This window comes from Dryobates pubescens, chromosome 1 (genome assembly GCF_014839835.1).
Source record: "Dryobates pubescens isolate bDryPub1 chromosome 1, bDryPub1.pri, whole genome shotgun sequence".
In the NCBI taxonomy this organism is placed as follows: domain Eukaryota; kingdom Metazoa; phylum Chordata; class Aves; order Piciformes; family Picidae; genus Dryobates; species Dryobates pubescens.
The window spans coordinates 57,807,960-57,823,814 of record NC_071612.1 but is presented as its reverse complement, the minus strand read 5'-3'; the positions used below and the strand labels follow the sequence as shown (position 1 = coordinate 57,823,814).

At 41.3% G+C, this 15,855-nt stretch overlaps 1 protein-coding gene across 1 annotated transcript in view; it reads right to left on the bottom strand.

Annotated features, from left to right (window-relative positions):
• TENM3 (teneurin transmembrane protein 3) overlaps positions 1 to 15,855 on the bottom strand; it is a 481,887-nt gene that overhangs the window by 16,249 nt on the left and 449,783 nt on the right. Inside the window, exons 27-28 of the mRNA XM_054166328.1 lie at positions 2,681 to 2,856; positions 1,771 to 2,006 (exon numbers count right to left, since the gene is read on the bottom strand). Coding sequence (XP_054022303.1) covers positions 1,771 to 2,006; positions 2,681 to 2,856 — 412 coding nt within the window. The remainder of the gene's footprint in view (positions 1 to 1,770; positions 2,007 to 2,680; positions 2,857 to 15,855) is intronic.

The following is a 15,855-nucleotide window of genomic DNA, read 5'->3' as shown; positions in this document are numbered from 1 at the left end:
ATTTTCAAGAACAGGGTTCAGTTCTAATAGTAACTCAGACCTCTGATGTGGTCTTGAAATGGTCTCTTGGCAACCCAATTTAAAATGCTTAATCTATGTTGTCTTTACCAAATGGCTGTCATAAATCATGGTTTCACTCACTTGTACAGGAAGAAGGAATGCCAACAAAATGGTAAAGACATATGTTAGAGGAATATGCCATACACATGCACACACAGTTAAATCCTTTCTACCATAAATAAGTACTAGTACAATTTTTATTTAAAATAAAAAAGAAAGAAAATCCTAGGACTGTGCTAACTTATGGTGAAATAATTTAAAACAGGAATCAAAATCAGGTCTGTGAATTCAGTAAGAAAATCAAAAAACAGTGAAGGAAAGCAGAAAATTATTCTTTTATCTAGATTAATTCCAAGGCATTCCAGGCTAAAACCAACAGTTTAAGGTCCACTGAAAAGGGCAGTTAATAAGGAAAAACACTGAATAAATGAAGTAATAAAAGCAAATACTTCCAGCTGTATAGAAAGCTTGTCAAAGAACCATAGAATAATAGGGATCGGAAGGGACCCCCCTGTCAGAGCAGGTTCACCTAGAGCAGGTTGCACAGGACAGTGTCCTGGTGAGTTTCTGAATGACTCCACAGATGGAAGACTCCACCAGCTCTCTGGGCAGCCTGTTCCAGTGCTCTACCACTCTCAAAGTAAAGTTCCTCCTCATGTTTAGATGGAACTTCCTATGTTCAAGTTGGTGCCTGTTACCTCTTGTCCTGTCACTGGGTACCACTGAGAAAAGACTAGCCCCATACTTCTTCTGTTCTCTAGGCTAAAAAGCCCCAAGGCCCTCAGCTTTTCTTCACAGAAGAGATGTTCTAGATCATTAGTCATCTTTGTAGCCCTTTGCTGTACCCTCTCAAGCAGTTCCCTGTCCTTCTTGAACCAGGGATCCCAGAACAGGCCACAGTACTCAAGACAAGGCCTCACCAGGTCAGTCTAGTAGAGGGGGAGGATAATGTCTCTCGACCTTCTTGATGCATCCCAGGATGCCATTGGCCTTCTTGGCCACAAAGGTATACATTTCTGGCTCGTAGCCATCCTGTTGTCTACCAGGACTTCCAGGTCTTTTTCTACAGAGCTGCTTTCTAGCAGGCCAGCCCCTAACCTGTAGTGATACCTGGGGCTGTTCCTCCCTAGGTGTAGTACCCTATACTTGCCCTTGTTGAATTTCATAAGGTTATTCTCTGCCCAGCTCTTCAGCCTGTCCAGGTCACACTGGATAGCAGCACAGTCTTTTGTGTCTCAGCCACACCTCCCAGTTTTATCTGATTAGCAAACTTGCCAAGGGTACATTCTATCCCTTCATCCAGTACTGGACCCAATACTGACCCCTGGGGAACACCACTTGTCACGGACCTCCAACTAGACTCTGAGCCACTGACTACAACCCTCTGAGCTCTACCTTTCAGCCAGTTTTCAATCCAGCCCACTCTCCATCTAACCCACACTTCCTAAGCTTCCCTATGAGGGTATTGAAAGCCTAGCTGATGTCAAGGTAGACAATGTCCACTGCCCTCCCGCTGCCATCTGTACATCTAGTCATGTTCTCATAGAAGGCTATCAGGTTAGTCATGACATTAGACATGACTTCCCCTTTGTGAATCCATGTTGATTACTTCTGGTAAGCTTTTCTGTGGCTACTGGGTGACAGTACAGGACTGCTCACATTGCCTCTCCATGAGAATGCAGTAGATACCACACATGCCTGTGTGCTTACCCGAAGCTTTCGGCCAAACACGTTGACTTTTCCCTGGGCTTGCTCTTTGCGGAATCGCCACTCCACCAGGTTCTGTCCGTTCTCCCCAGGAAGGGTCATGTTCCTCTTCGCCACTGTTGGGTTGGCAGTGCCAGCTAACACGTGTGGCTCTGTCTGATAGTGCGAGTCCAGGCCGCTGGCATACAGGATTCTCAGAGAACCATCATAACCTATCTGGTAGCTATTTCTTAACTGATCTGAAAAGGCCAAAGAGAAGCATAGGTTACTTACGTGGGTTAAGAGCCTGTCTATTTCCTGCACATTTTATACAGTAGTGCATGTAACATCTTGACTTCACAGACCCAATGGCAATAAATACCTAAGGTGAGATTGGTAAGAACATGTGAGAGCACAGATACCTTTGGGAAGTATCTCCAAACCCCACCCTCAGAGTACATTCTTTGGAATGGCACAAAACACATTTTCTGCTGTTTCATTAGGCATGTTTGGCTTAATCCTAAGAATATTATGAGTACAGACTTCTGAAATGATGTGGCTGCTGGGATGTCAAATGCTATTTTTAAAGCTGAAATATCACTTCATGCTATTTCTGCATCTATTTCCGTATTAATCCATTTCTCTGTCCTCTCCAAGATCCCTTTTTAATGCAAAGTAGGTATTTTGAGTACTTCCCACAGCTGTTTAGAACAGCTCTTTGGTTAGAAAACATATTTAATTCAATTTTCATTGCACCTCCTTCCTTCCCCGAACAGTGCCTTTAATATATGTATTAAACCACCTGTGTATCATCCCTTCCTTCAAATGTTATGCCTCTAAAATTCCATTCTGATGCATCTGATTGGAGCTGCTTTTATCACAGGAAAACAGTTTTCAGGTCAGTATCTGCTGAGAAATCTTTTGATTGCAGTACCTTGAACCATGGTATAGAAAGAATCAATTGATGATAAATTGGAAGTGATGCTGACATCCTCCTCTCTGCTGGATGACTCAATGTCCACTGTAATGGCCCTTTCCATTTCCCCATGCAGGTTGGTGACAGCTCCAGTTGGGAATGTAACGTTTGTTAGACGGCCCTCGCTATCATAGCTAAAAAAAAAACATACAACAAACCGAGGGGGAAAAAAAAAGAGTCCAGAAATGATACGTAGCAAGAGCAAACTGTTTTCATTTACAAGTAAAATGAACAAGAATACCAGCTACTCACATTGTTATGGCACATTTGCTTCTCTGTGCATGGGATAGGCACAGCAAAAACTTCAAACGTGCTTTGAAGTAGTCAAAAGACTGCTTAACATACAGGAGCCTCAGTGGTGATTGCAAGAGCAAACAGATGGATCTTCAGCTCTGCATATTATTCTTTGAAGTGTGACCAGATCCTGCTGCACATCTAATTCACCGTTTCAAAGGAAGTGTATCTATTGGTGCTAAATTCCACAGCATTTTGTACTCACTCCCTGTTATTGGACTAGATTTTGCTGTTACTGTAGGAATCCTCTTTTTTTTTTTTTTCATAAAGAGTATCTTAGTAAGAGTCTCTTGGGCCTTTCCTATTCAATGATTATGCAGACCACCTGCCCTCCTCTTCCTGAGTGCTTAACATCCCTTGTATTATTGAGAGAAAGAATTCAGGGTAATATTTAATCTACTTAAGCTGCTTGTAGCTGGGAATCAGAACAGCGAGCATATATAACCCATTAACTGCCTGTGGATCATAGTTTGAGAATTGTGGCATCAGCCATGCAGGAGATGAAGGTTTTTTCCTGGCTCTACTGACATTGCTTTAAAGCAACATCTATATATCCATTTAATATGATATAATTTCTGTAACTGAAGTACACCTATGACATCTAAACCATGTCCTTTTCTATGCTATGTTAGGTGTACTCCGTTGGTAGAAGTCCCCAGATCATGGTCACATCCAAACATACATTGTGGTCACAGTATATAAAATATTATGTGACCTTCAGGTTGTAAAGCTGCCTTTTAAGATTAGTTTTTCCAGCCTACATACATCAGCCTAGGTGTTCATCTGAGGCTCCTCATTTAGAAATAGAGCTTGCCTGTACCTTTAATAGAGAGAAACAAGTATCCAAAGGATGACTCCAGGCCAGATGTGACCTGTTTGCACTCAGGAGTTTTCCATCCATCTCCCACAACTGCATTGTGGGAAGCTGGAGGAAACTGTAGTCTCTTAAAGAAACTGGAACATGACTCTGAAGGTCTTCACAGTGCACTACACATTTCATGCTAGCAATTATAATCAAAATTGCTCCTTCTGGGAAAGAAGCACAGAATCAACACTCCCCCCCACCCCCCAAATCCCCAAGCATATCACTGAGGTTACAGAAACTCACGTTCTTAAATTGGGAGAATTAATTCCAAACAGTTTTAACCCACAACACACTAACTGAACAGCACCAAGTACTGCGCAGCATTGCTGTAACTGAAAGGATTAGGTTAAGAAATGTGTTTCTCCAGTTTGCTTACTCTGTAGATTTGACAGCATTTTGCATACAGTCATTTCCATCCTTTTAACACAGTTGATTTCCTTTGTTTATATAAGACTTTCACTTAGCAACAGGAAAATGAGTATTTAAAAATCAGAAACCATATTTCAAGCCAGGGAAGTCAAGTGGAGAAACTTATTTTTTGAAGTACATTTCAAGATAATGGTCTCTTTTCCAGTGTGTTTCTAGCCCTAATTTTGTCTCTTTGTCACACACTGGACTTGGCAAACGGAGATACTGCATTTATGCAGGAGACCGAAACAAACGTGCCAGTGTTCCTTGTGCATGAATGTGACTGCTAGCCTACTTACAGCCTTCAGCCTCACTCCTCACTTCCATAAACTTACTTTATTTTCATGCATAACTTCCCTTTTCAGCTCTCGGGGAAACATACATTGTCCAATTAGTGTCCTTTTCTTTTTCTGCTTTATGTTTGAAAATGGCATCAAATTGCTTTGTTGGGAACTACTTGCGTCATTTAATTCCAGTAGCCAAGTTCTGTCTTTATTTCACATAATGCTTACAAAAGCTGCAGAAGGCAAGGTTTCCCTGTAAGAAACCTTTTGAATCATGATATTTGTGAGAAAGTAATTACCCTATTTCTGAGTGTACCAGGTGAGTTGGGAAATGCTGCACATCAGTAGTATTAGTACAGTGGGTGGTTTTGCTGCGGTACGCAGCACTGAACATCACTATTCCTTTTTTAGGCATTCTTGCTTCCACATTATTTTTCTTGGACTTCATGCCTGTATAGTTCCTGAACCTGTCTCCTCTTTCACAAACACATGAAAGCAACTCATGAGCCTGAGATAAGCAGTTCATGTTATTACAGTGGGGGAGAGTTCAAATATCAGCAAAAAATCATGGTACGCATTGATGTTCTTAAAAACATGACTCCGAAGCTGAAAGAACCTTTAAAAGCTATGATTGCTTGGTTCAGATGTCCTAGTGCAGGAAGGAAATGTAACTGAGATGTGAAAGGTAAGAATAGGCTTCCTTCTACTTTTATAGCCAGAAACAAAAAGAAAGAATGGGAAATAGGTCTTTCTACAATTTACTACATATTCCATTTTATGATGGATTGTAGTGTGTGTCCTTCATTTTGTTCACAGCACACTGAATGCTCAACTTACTCTACACCTGATATCTTTTTGCCCACAATGAAAGCCTTATCAATGCTTAGCATAGCAACATCACTCATAGCTTTGGGCACTCCTCTGCCATTTTTCCTATTACATCCAAATACCCTTGCATTCTGCTGCCAAGGTGAATTTATTCATCCAAGATTGTCAGTCTTAGACTGAGAGATTTCTTTTATCAGCCTACTGTTCTAGGCTGATATTGCCCTAAAAGTGAAATTGCCCTAAAATGAATGATGTGCAGTCTAGAGGGCAAGTGCCTACATTTGGCATTTCACAGCCTCTTTGATCTTTTCATCCATTCACAAGCTCAGGCACACACGTTACCACAGAGCCCTCTGATCTTTCTCCTAGGCCATACTCCACAGAGAATCCATTCAATCAACATCTTCAGTTCCTCAAGACCAAGTGACACAGAAACTTTTCAAGAGTCTAAATTGCAGACTTGCTCACTGGGTGTGACCTGACATGCATTAATCTCATCAACTCATTTCCATTCACCTTCACATAATGATCTTCATATTTGGTCAATACCTACAGAAGACATCAGCAAGGGCAGCTGCCGCCACCACTAGCTGAGGCTCCCCTCGGATCAAATTATTTTTCTTCTTTAAGATGATCTGCCACTACCAGATAGCTTTCCCCTTCTGCAGTGAGAATTTCTCAGAGATAATGATTATCAGCTTCCCAGATTCTTGACCTTTCACTCTTCACCTGCTGGAAGCCTTCCTTCCATTGTTCATCTCCTTTAGTTTTAATTACATTCCTTCCCAGACCATTTTCTGTTTTAGTCTATGTAGGACACTTCACTTTGCAGTGATAGCTTCCTGGTAAGCCTTGTCACAGATGGAAACGCCCTACTTTATTTCTGACTTGTTTCTCATGTGCGTTGTGTCTTAGTTTGGGGTACATTTAGTTCAGTCCCAGCTTGCAGGGTATTATTAAAGTCCTATATCAGAAGTTACTTCAACATAAAATAGGGAGGCATAGAAATTAAGTGTATAGTAAAGGTTGCTGCTAAAGCCAATTACTAAGTCATGACTGTTTTTCAACAGACCACTGCAGCACATTCTTAACAAAACAAATTCCTCCCCCTCCTCTTTGAAACATGTCAGGTTGAAGAGCAAGGCATGCATGCTGGTTCCTGCACATTTCAGGTAACAAGTCATTTGCACAGTGAAAATGTGTATTATGTATTTCTTTAAAGACTGGTTACAGGTTATACTATTAGCTGGGTTACTGTACTAGAGAAATGAGGCATGAATGCGCTTCATAATATAGACATGCACAATTTTGACAGTAAAACAAAAAGCACTGTTGCATTCTCACTCAACACACATCAGGCATTTCCTCCATGCATCTCTAATTATCAAGATCAGCTAAAAAAAAAAAAAAGGAACACTACTCTGCTTGCTTCTTTCTAACTATTAGTTGGAAGCCTTGTATACAAAGGTGCTGCTCTTTGGCAGGTGAGAAGGTTTAAAGCTGACTTACAGAAATACAACATGCTGTTGTTTCAGGTGTGTGCTCACTTTGCTGACACATGCTGCAAAATCTGTCCTATCCTGGCAATGAAATATCTCCTTCAGCTTGCTGAGGCCAATAACTTCACATTAACACAGAGGAGTGTGTAAATTTAATGTGTAATTTAACATTAAAGAGTGTCGGTATACAAGTACTTTCCTTCACTTGTATTCAGCCTCCCATAGCATACTGCAAGTTTAGTCCCTCCCAAATAGTGAATTCACAGATGGAAAACTACAGCAGAGAAGCTGCTGCATTGCTAAACCAGAAGCAAAACAGTTATCTTGCTTATTAAAAGGAAACAAACCCATAGTTTATATACCATCACTTGTGTTAGAATTTTGTCACCTATATGGAGCTCTCCTGTTCCACACTGCACAACAGCTCATACAGGGAGCTCTAGTACTGACCATCTGTGACCATTATGTGGGTTGCAGACATAACAAGACTCTCAACTTCTCCCCCCCCCCCCGCCCTCCTCCCCCCCCACCCTCCTCCCCCACTACTTCTCAGTTGTTTTCCTCATTTTTGTATACATTTTTGCCTTTTATTTGTCTGAAGAGTGGCTGAATGGGACTGCTAAGAATTAAGAAGAGGGAAAATAATCTGCAGATGCATGGATATACAAAGAATTTATCTTTTTTTGGCATTTCTTCTTTAGTTTCCTTGAAATACGCACTAAAATGGATCTGTTACTACTCATTTACAACCTGCCTTTTAATAGATAATATTAATTGGAATACTGTATGCATGCATTCCTTTATTTCTACAGTGCATCTGACATCTTAAAAGGTTTAAATTTATCTGGAAAAAACAGCTTCCTTCCCTTCTTTTCCCTTTCCTTCTGCTCTACTCTTTTTCCTCTCTGTTTTGCTTAGCTCAGAGAAAATAGTGGATGAGTAGGAATTGGAGAAAATAGGTCCAGGAGTGATTCGAGGAAGAAGCCAACACAAGCTGCACAGAATCAGATGGTTAGGGACTGGAAAGGACCTCAAAAGATCTGGACGTGAGCAGACAGTGTGTGCTTGCAGCCCAGAAAGCCAGTTGCATCCTGGGCTGCATCAAAGTAAGTGTGGCCAGCAGACTGAGAGAGGTGATTCTGCCACTTTGCTCTGGTGAGATCTCACCTGGAGTACTGTGTCCAGATCTGGAGCCCTCAATACAGGAAGGACATGGACCTGGTGGACCAAGTCCAGAGGGCCATGAAAATGATCAGGGTGTTGGAACACCTATTCTAAGACATGCTGAGGGAGCTGGAGGTGTTCAGCCTGGAGAAGAGAAGGCTCTGTGGAGACCTAATAGCAGCCTTCCAGTACCTGAAGGAGGCCTGCAAGAAGGATGGAGAGACTGTTTACAAAGGCCTGCAGTGATAGGATGGTGAGGGGCGATGGTTTCAAACTAGAGATGAGTAGATTTATACTGGACATTAGGAACAAGTTCTTTACCATGAAAGTAGTGGAATACTGGAACGGGAAGACAAGGGAGTTAGTTGATGCCCCATCCCTGGAGATACTCAAGGTGAGGCTCGACTGGGCTCTGGGCAACCTGATCTAGTTGAGGATACCTCTGCTTGCTGCAGAGGGGGTTGGACTAGATGACCTTTGGAGATCCCTTCCAAACCAGACCATTCTATGATTCTATAATCACCTAGTCCAATTCTGAACAGGAATTTACCTACCTACTTGGGTTTTTTTAAATGGAATTTGGGCAGAAATTGAAAACTCTCAAATCCACAGAGGCTGGAAGGGCACTGAAAGTATTAGTGTCAGCTAAATTTCTCTGTTCTGTTCAGCCAAGTGTCAGACAACAGGATTAAATTCGAGCACCTGGTCTGCTTTCCCTGTTCCTTTATCTGATGGCTGCCTTGCATGGGGAAAGGGTTTTTATTCCATTTTTGTCTGGGAAAATCTTATGCAACTGTTTGCACAGCTGGTTAAATAATTCAGGTAATGGTCTTTTATCTTCGCAACATGGTCAGGATGCGTTTTCCAACCTAGGCTTAATGAAGAGACTTCCTCGGCTAGAAAGTGATTGACAATTTCTCTTTTCACCTTCTCCTGTTACAGCTGCAGCGTTTGAGCCTTTTTTCCTGTGTCTATTTTGTCATAATATGAAAACAAGTTTTTGGTCTTTTTTTGTAAACTGGCATTCAGCACACCAGACGTGAACAATTCACCTAAATAGGCCATTCTTGACAGCCATAACTCATCTGCAAAACAACAGGCACACTCCAAACGAAAATCACTGCAGGAAATGTGTCTGTTGGAAAGGGAGCTCAAAGAAATGAATCAACACTTTTCCTCAGGACAGCTTGCTCACTGCCGAATGGAGAAGCTTTTGATGCTCATTTTCCACCTCATCGCACAACCAGGCAAACAAGCCTGAGTTCAGTGCTTGTGCTGCAGTGAAATTGACCACCTTCACAGCCTAATCCAAAAGTACTTGCAGAGACAGGTATTTCAGGAGAGTGGTGCTTTGCAGTCAAAGCAGCAATACATGAATTCATCATGCCAAGGCTGCTGTTTTACTTTTTGCCAGAAGACTGCCAAACTTTTCACTTTGTGGCCTTGTGATCTTCCCCCACTGTGCTGTTTGCTGCAGTAAGCACCCGCCATGTACATTCTCCTAAGGACTCACAAACCCAAGAATTCTTTCATGACTCACATTTCTGACACACGCTCTACGCGTACAAGAACCTGCACAAATGAACTGATGCTGCTTTCTGAAGAGTAGGAAGAACAGCTCCAGTGTACACAGAATGTGCAAGGGGTGCACTGGGAGCTGGGGGATGGGAGGGCAGTGGCTTAAGTAAGAGACATTTTCTGGGGGTGGAGCAGTTACCCAGGGCTGGGTGTGCTCCTCAGCTGCGTGTACCCTTTTGAACTTAGTGCAGCCAATTCAGTAGCGATTGAAGGGGGCCTGTCCTTCTGAGGATGAGACTCAATTATAGAATTATAGTAGCCAGGCTTCTATCCACAAGACCTCAACGCTCATCTCCTCCTTTTCAAGTTCCCTCTAATGGGAGTTCACTGTCCCCAAGCCCTGCAGGGTCTGGACTCTAGTTTTTTGCTGGTGTGTGCCCTGCACCAGCTACCCACATGGTGTTTTTAATGTCAGGGCTCCCTGAGGCTGCTGGCTTGTTACTTCCTGCCCCTGCTCCCACCACCCTCAGCTCATCTATTACTGTACAAACAAACTGTGTGCCTATATAAACACCAGAGTATGGCCTTTCGAGTAGAAGGGCTGGTGTATGTATACACTTGGTATGAGAGACTGTCCCTTGCTGTAAGGTCTGCTTACACTATCAATAGCAGAGTGCATAGGTCTTTGGCAAAAAAAGGATGTACAATTGCTCTGTTTGACCAGACATTTTGTTCACACAATTAGCTGTAATGTTGCTTTTTAGCCATTAAGTCTTCTTTTCTTTGTTCCAGTTTGAAAGGTAAAAACTCTATGAATGTATTTATACATGGTCACAAAAAGTGTACATAATGGAATTACGAAACTGCACTGTGTTTGAAACCTCTGTTTAGCAAAAGGAGAGATGTGTGTGTGTGTGTATGTATTTTCCTCCCCCCTTTAAGGACAGTGGAATAACAAGATATTAAACAAATATTGCTAGATTCAGATTTCATGGTTAACGTAGAGTAACATTCTTACCCCTTTGAATCATGAGTCATACCCAACCAGCCCAAGCCTCAGAAGTGACAGAAAATCTCCTGTTTGAAGGAATTAGGTAGGACTTCTAAGTTCTGGAGAGAGCTGATCAGTCTAGCCTTGCTGGGGACATCAAATCTCTTGATGAGGCTTGAAAATGAGGACTGTGTGTTCAAATACAGCGTAACTAAAGAGTGGCCTTTTCATGTGCACTTAGAGCTGCCCTTCCACCCTCACTGCACCAGGTCCCCCATGAAGTGTGTGTAAAGGAGAGTGAGCTAGCTTAGCTATAGCTCCCCTGACTTCTGTTTAACAAAACCTGACATAGCACAAGAATATTCATGTGTCAATAACTGAACAAATGGTATTAGTCAGTTCCTGAATTAGAATTAGAATTAGTCAGAATTAGAAAGGATACTTTCAGGAGCCTGAGCAGAACTGACTGGATTGACAATGCAGAACATCAATGTCATTAATGGGACCAATACTATTTTTTGGCTAACTATCCTTATTTAAAAGCGCTTTCAAAAATTATGTTCTTGATACAAACCAAAGCACTGCCTCCTTTCTCAACCATGCAAGATGTAATAACGTTGTTATGTGTCTTCAGCATTGCTATTTTGATATTATTACCTATTCCATGGTTTCTTAGTTCTGCTTTTATTACTTAGCCTAGTTCTAAGGACAAGGAACAGTACACATTAAAGAATGAAAAAATGGGTAAATATCTATTAGAGTAGATGTACTACTGCTATCAGGGCAATTAGAGCATACATTACAGTCCTCTAAAAACTTCACACTGCTATCTTACAGTGACTATTAACGGATTATTTTTAACATTGCTGCTTTGTTATTAAGCAAGATGAGGCTGAAACAGCAAATTTATGTGCTCCACTGTCAGCACAAGGCCTACAAGACTAAACTATGTAAGAGCATATTGTATTGTAATTATGACATTTACTGTAAAGACTTCGTACAGTTTCCATTTAGAAACTGTGAGAGCTTAGTCTCTATTGTTAGTAAAAGGAAGCTGATGTTGAAACATTAAAAAATGTATTTACTGATTTATCTGATGAAGAAACATAGTAAGTATGGTCAGCAAGCACAACTGCTACTACACTCCCTTCAGAAATGGCGTGTTGCATTGAGGTGTAGTCCCATATTGAGGCTGTATTCACGTATCTATGGGAAGCTTTAAATAAAAGCACATCATTCTTCACCTTGTGGCCCTGCACAAATTGAACAAAACAGCTTGGTTTTTCACCCTAAAAGTTCTCTATGGGTAAGGGGAATACTTACCTTGTTTGAATAGAGGGAAGTTTTTGCATCACCTTTTGGTCAGCCTTGCCTCCATGGGTCTACATGAAATGGTCAGAGAGGGTTGTGTCTATCAGAGTTTCAGTTTGTGCCGTGTTGAGGGGAGAAGCACCAAATTTGGACTGAGAACGAGCTAGTCCATGAAATGTGCTTTAAGAGAGAAATACATGTATTTTGTGCTGCATTGAGACAGGCAATGTGGATAAAGAAGCATTTATGCAAGGACGAGATACCTCAAAAGTACTCCCCAAAAGACAGATCAGAGATGGTTAAGAATGAAGAGAATATGTTGTGGGTTGTTGTTGCTTGAGTAAATATAATACAGGAAGATTAAAGATATTGCACTTGTAAGTAATGGTTTGCAATCAAGTGCTCATGTGATGCCATGAAAGTAAATGCAAGAATGTGATAATCATCTGAACAGAACTGTTTTAATGAATATGGTTAATTACTTTATAGACACTATATTTTACACTGATGAAGGAAGAAGCAGCAACAGTAAAAGCAGAAGGTTGTTGATGATAAAAGAATGAGAATATCTACAGAGCACTATGATCCCAAGGACATTTGGAGAATGCTGTTTAGAGGTGATAAAAATAACCAGTTTACCATATATTTGAAGTATTCCTATTGCTAAACCATAAATGTGCTAGAAAAGTGAACATAAATAGAAATATGTTATAGGAAAATAAACCCCCACAAATGGTACAGAAATATTAATTCTGAAAACTGAGTTGTGAACCTCTTAATTTACAGCAGAACTCAAGTGAATTGATGCTGCTACTGGGGGTGGGGGGTGTGTGTGTGTCATTTTTATCTGATCAAAATTAAATATTTGCTTTCATCTAAACAAAATCTTTCAGCAGAATTTCCACAGGCTTTTCTCAGCCCAAATCTCAATATTTCCAAGTCATACTCCACAAGCAATGCACTAAGCTGAATCAAGAGGGAGTGAGTGCATTGTTAATAAAAGTGTACTGTGTAAAGGGTGACACTCTGTAGCATATAGTGAAAATAGATTTTTACCTGGGATTCCCTATAATCTATAAATTATTGTAGGGATTTCACATTCTTCCTGATTTCACCACATTTCCAGAATGGCTGGAAAGTTTGAGAGTTTAACTGCGGGAGCAAAGTAAGGGCAAAGTAAGGGCTCTTGTAAGGCATCTTTAATGTCACACACTTTGATTTCTGTTCCATTCCCTTTGAGAGAATTGAATGGGAGGGGGATGAGGGGAAGAAGACAAATGAGTCCAGGCCATGAAGTGCCTGTGGAAACATTGGATGGACTGTTAAGACCTACAAGAGAAGAGTGAGAAGAAATACACTGCTGGAAAAGGCATGGAAGCTTACAGAAATGATGGGAGATACAGGAAGGAAGAAGGTATAAGGTAAGAAAGTAAGGAGACATAGTGGGAGGACAAAGTCTGGACAACAAAAACCAGACATGGAAGAAAGGCAGTGCATTTTCAGGAAGGAGGAAGCATCTTAGTCTAGATCAGATCTATTGCTCCTAAAAGGAGAGGGAGGTAAGAAGACAGAAGGCAAGAAAGAAGTAAGCAGCAGTGGCTATTTGAATTAATTCATGGCTAAGTGAGGAATGTTATCTGATTTTAACCAAATGGATTAGAGGAGGCCGAAGGAGAGCATGTTTTGCTTGCACCTTCCAGGGATGCTGTGAGATGGAGGAACCTCTTTGCAGAGGAGCCTGCAGAAGCACCTGGGCTGGGACCACAGAAGGATGGATCCCAGCTGCCTGACGCTGGGCTGACCACAGTTTTTCCCAAAAGGCTTCTAAGAACTATGCAGCTGTCACCGATCATGAGTGCCAAGCACACCACTGAGAAGATAGAGGGCAACCTTAGCAAAGCAGCCCAGTCTCAGCAGGTGCCTCACAGACAACTAAGGCTGTCTTCTTGCTCTAGAGGAATCCTCTCTTGCAACCTGAGGATCACAAAGCAGTAAAAGGCTGGCAGGGCAGCATGCCAACAATTCAACCAAAGGACTTCCCTGTAACATCCCACTGAAGTTATACAAAGAAGTCATGGAGCAAGCTGAATGCAAGCAGGGAGCTTATGACAGCCCCTCAAGTGCATGTTCAGCTTCCAGTGGCTCCCAGGGAGTGACTTGGGATAGTGAGATGAGTTAGAAGAAGTGGGGCTCAACAAGATGCTTGGGACCTTTTCAGAGCATTGTCTTACACTCCTGGGCAGATAAAGTACGATGAATAGCAGCAGCTTGTTTTCTGGCCTAATGTGCCCACTTGAGCATTGTCAAACTTTCGATTAATAGTGAGCTTTTAACCTATTTTCAGATTAACTTTAAGCCTGACTGGGAACTGTTGTTATGCCAGGGATTTGACAGAGACCTGGAGGCTGGGGGTAAGTCTGACTTCCTACATGACTGATTGATTGCAGAGGGGCACAAAGTGTCTTAGGAGTTCACTTCAGCCTAGGTCCAGAGAAAATGCTCCCTCTGTGCCCCTGGTTTAGCTCTCTGTATGCGAAAGCTGAATGGGAACTACTACACAAAAATAATGTCATATAGGCTAGCTAGGATGTATCAGTTGCAAAATGCTGATATACATATAATTAGTTCAACTTTTAAGATTTCTGCAGTTACTAATTTCCAGCTCAGGTATTTCAGAATATTCCAACAACAGAATTTGATTAGGCTGATTATTCTTATACCTTGCTTCAAACTTAATTTCATTATGAAATCTAATCTGGAGCAATTTCAGCTTCATATAGCTCCATTGGTTTTTCAGTGAGCATGTATTCTCAATCCTTTTTTGAATGCTCTGTTAATATCTTGTTCATTCAGCAAGGTTTTAGATCCTTGAAACAGGTAAGAATTACTACTGATTTTAGTAAGAGTCCTTTATAAAATGAAAATACCCATTTTTGAAACATAGTGTCAGTTTTGATCAGCAAACTATGACCCTTATCAAAACAGGAATTTAGAAATCCATTTTGCCATAAAGGCATTAAAAAGTCAGAGTCTGTACACAAATACAGAAAAGAGATTCTATCATTGAGTTAGTACTTAAAATTTGCACTCTAAAAACCACAAAGACTATAAAAGAAAGATTTCATAGTATCAGTCAGGGTTGGAAAGGGCCACAAGGATCATCTAGTTCCAACCCCCCTGCCATGGGCAGGGACACCCCACACTAGACCAGGCTGGCCAGAGCCTCATCCAGCCTGGTCTTAAACACCTCTAGGGACGGCGACCCAACCACCTCCCTGCACAACCCATTCCAGGGCTTCACCACTCTCATGGTGAAGAACTTCCTCCTCACGTCCAGCCTGAATCTCCCCACCTCCAGCTTCATTCCATTCCCCCTAGTCCTATCACTAATAATATCACAGTATCAGTCAGGGTTGGAAAGGACCACAAGGATCATTCTTCAGGCAACATGGAGACTACATAAACTCTAGTTTAATTAGCATCCAGATTCAAAGAAATGAAAAATTAACCTTCTTTTGGATCTGGTATTTGTGTGATTTAGACTGTGGAAAAAAAGCCATGAAAAGAAATAAATCCAAATGCTTTAATACATGCCAGAGCAGTGACTGCCAATTTTTGGGAGGCAGTGTTTTTTTCAAAGATTTCCTTCCTCCACTGAAAAGTTGTTCTAAAAAAGGAGGGAAAAAATAGAAAAGATTAAATAATTTTTATAGATCTGCTTTCAAATCACTGGGAACTCAACTGAAATGATTGCAGTTCTTTGGATCCATGCTCTGGTTATACAAATACACTTGCACTAGGGAACAGTTAACAAAGCTATTACTGAATTTTCTCCAAAGGTTGATATTTTACTACTAAACCCACAGTATCTTAACTCCAGTAGTAACTTCTATGACAACCAAAGGGTCAAACAACCCAGCCACAGTCAGAGCTAGTTGTAAAATGACTTTTCTACTCCACTGCATATTCTA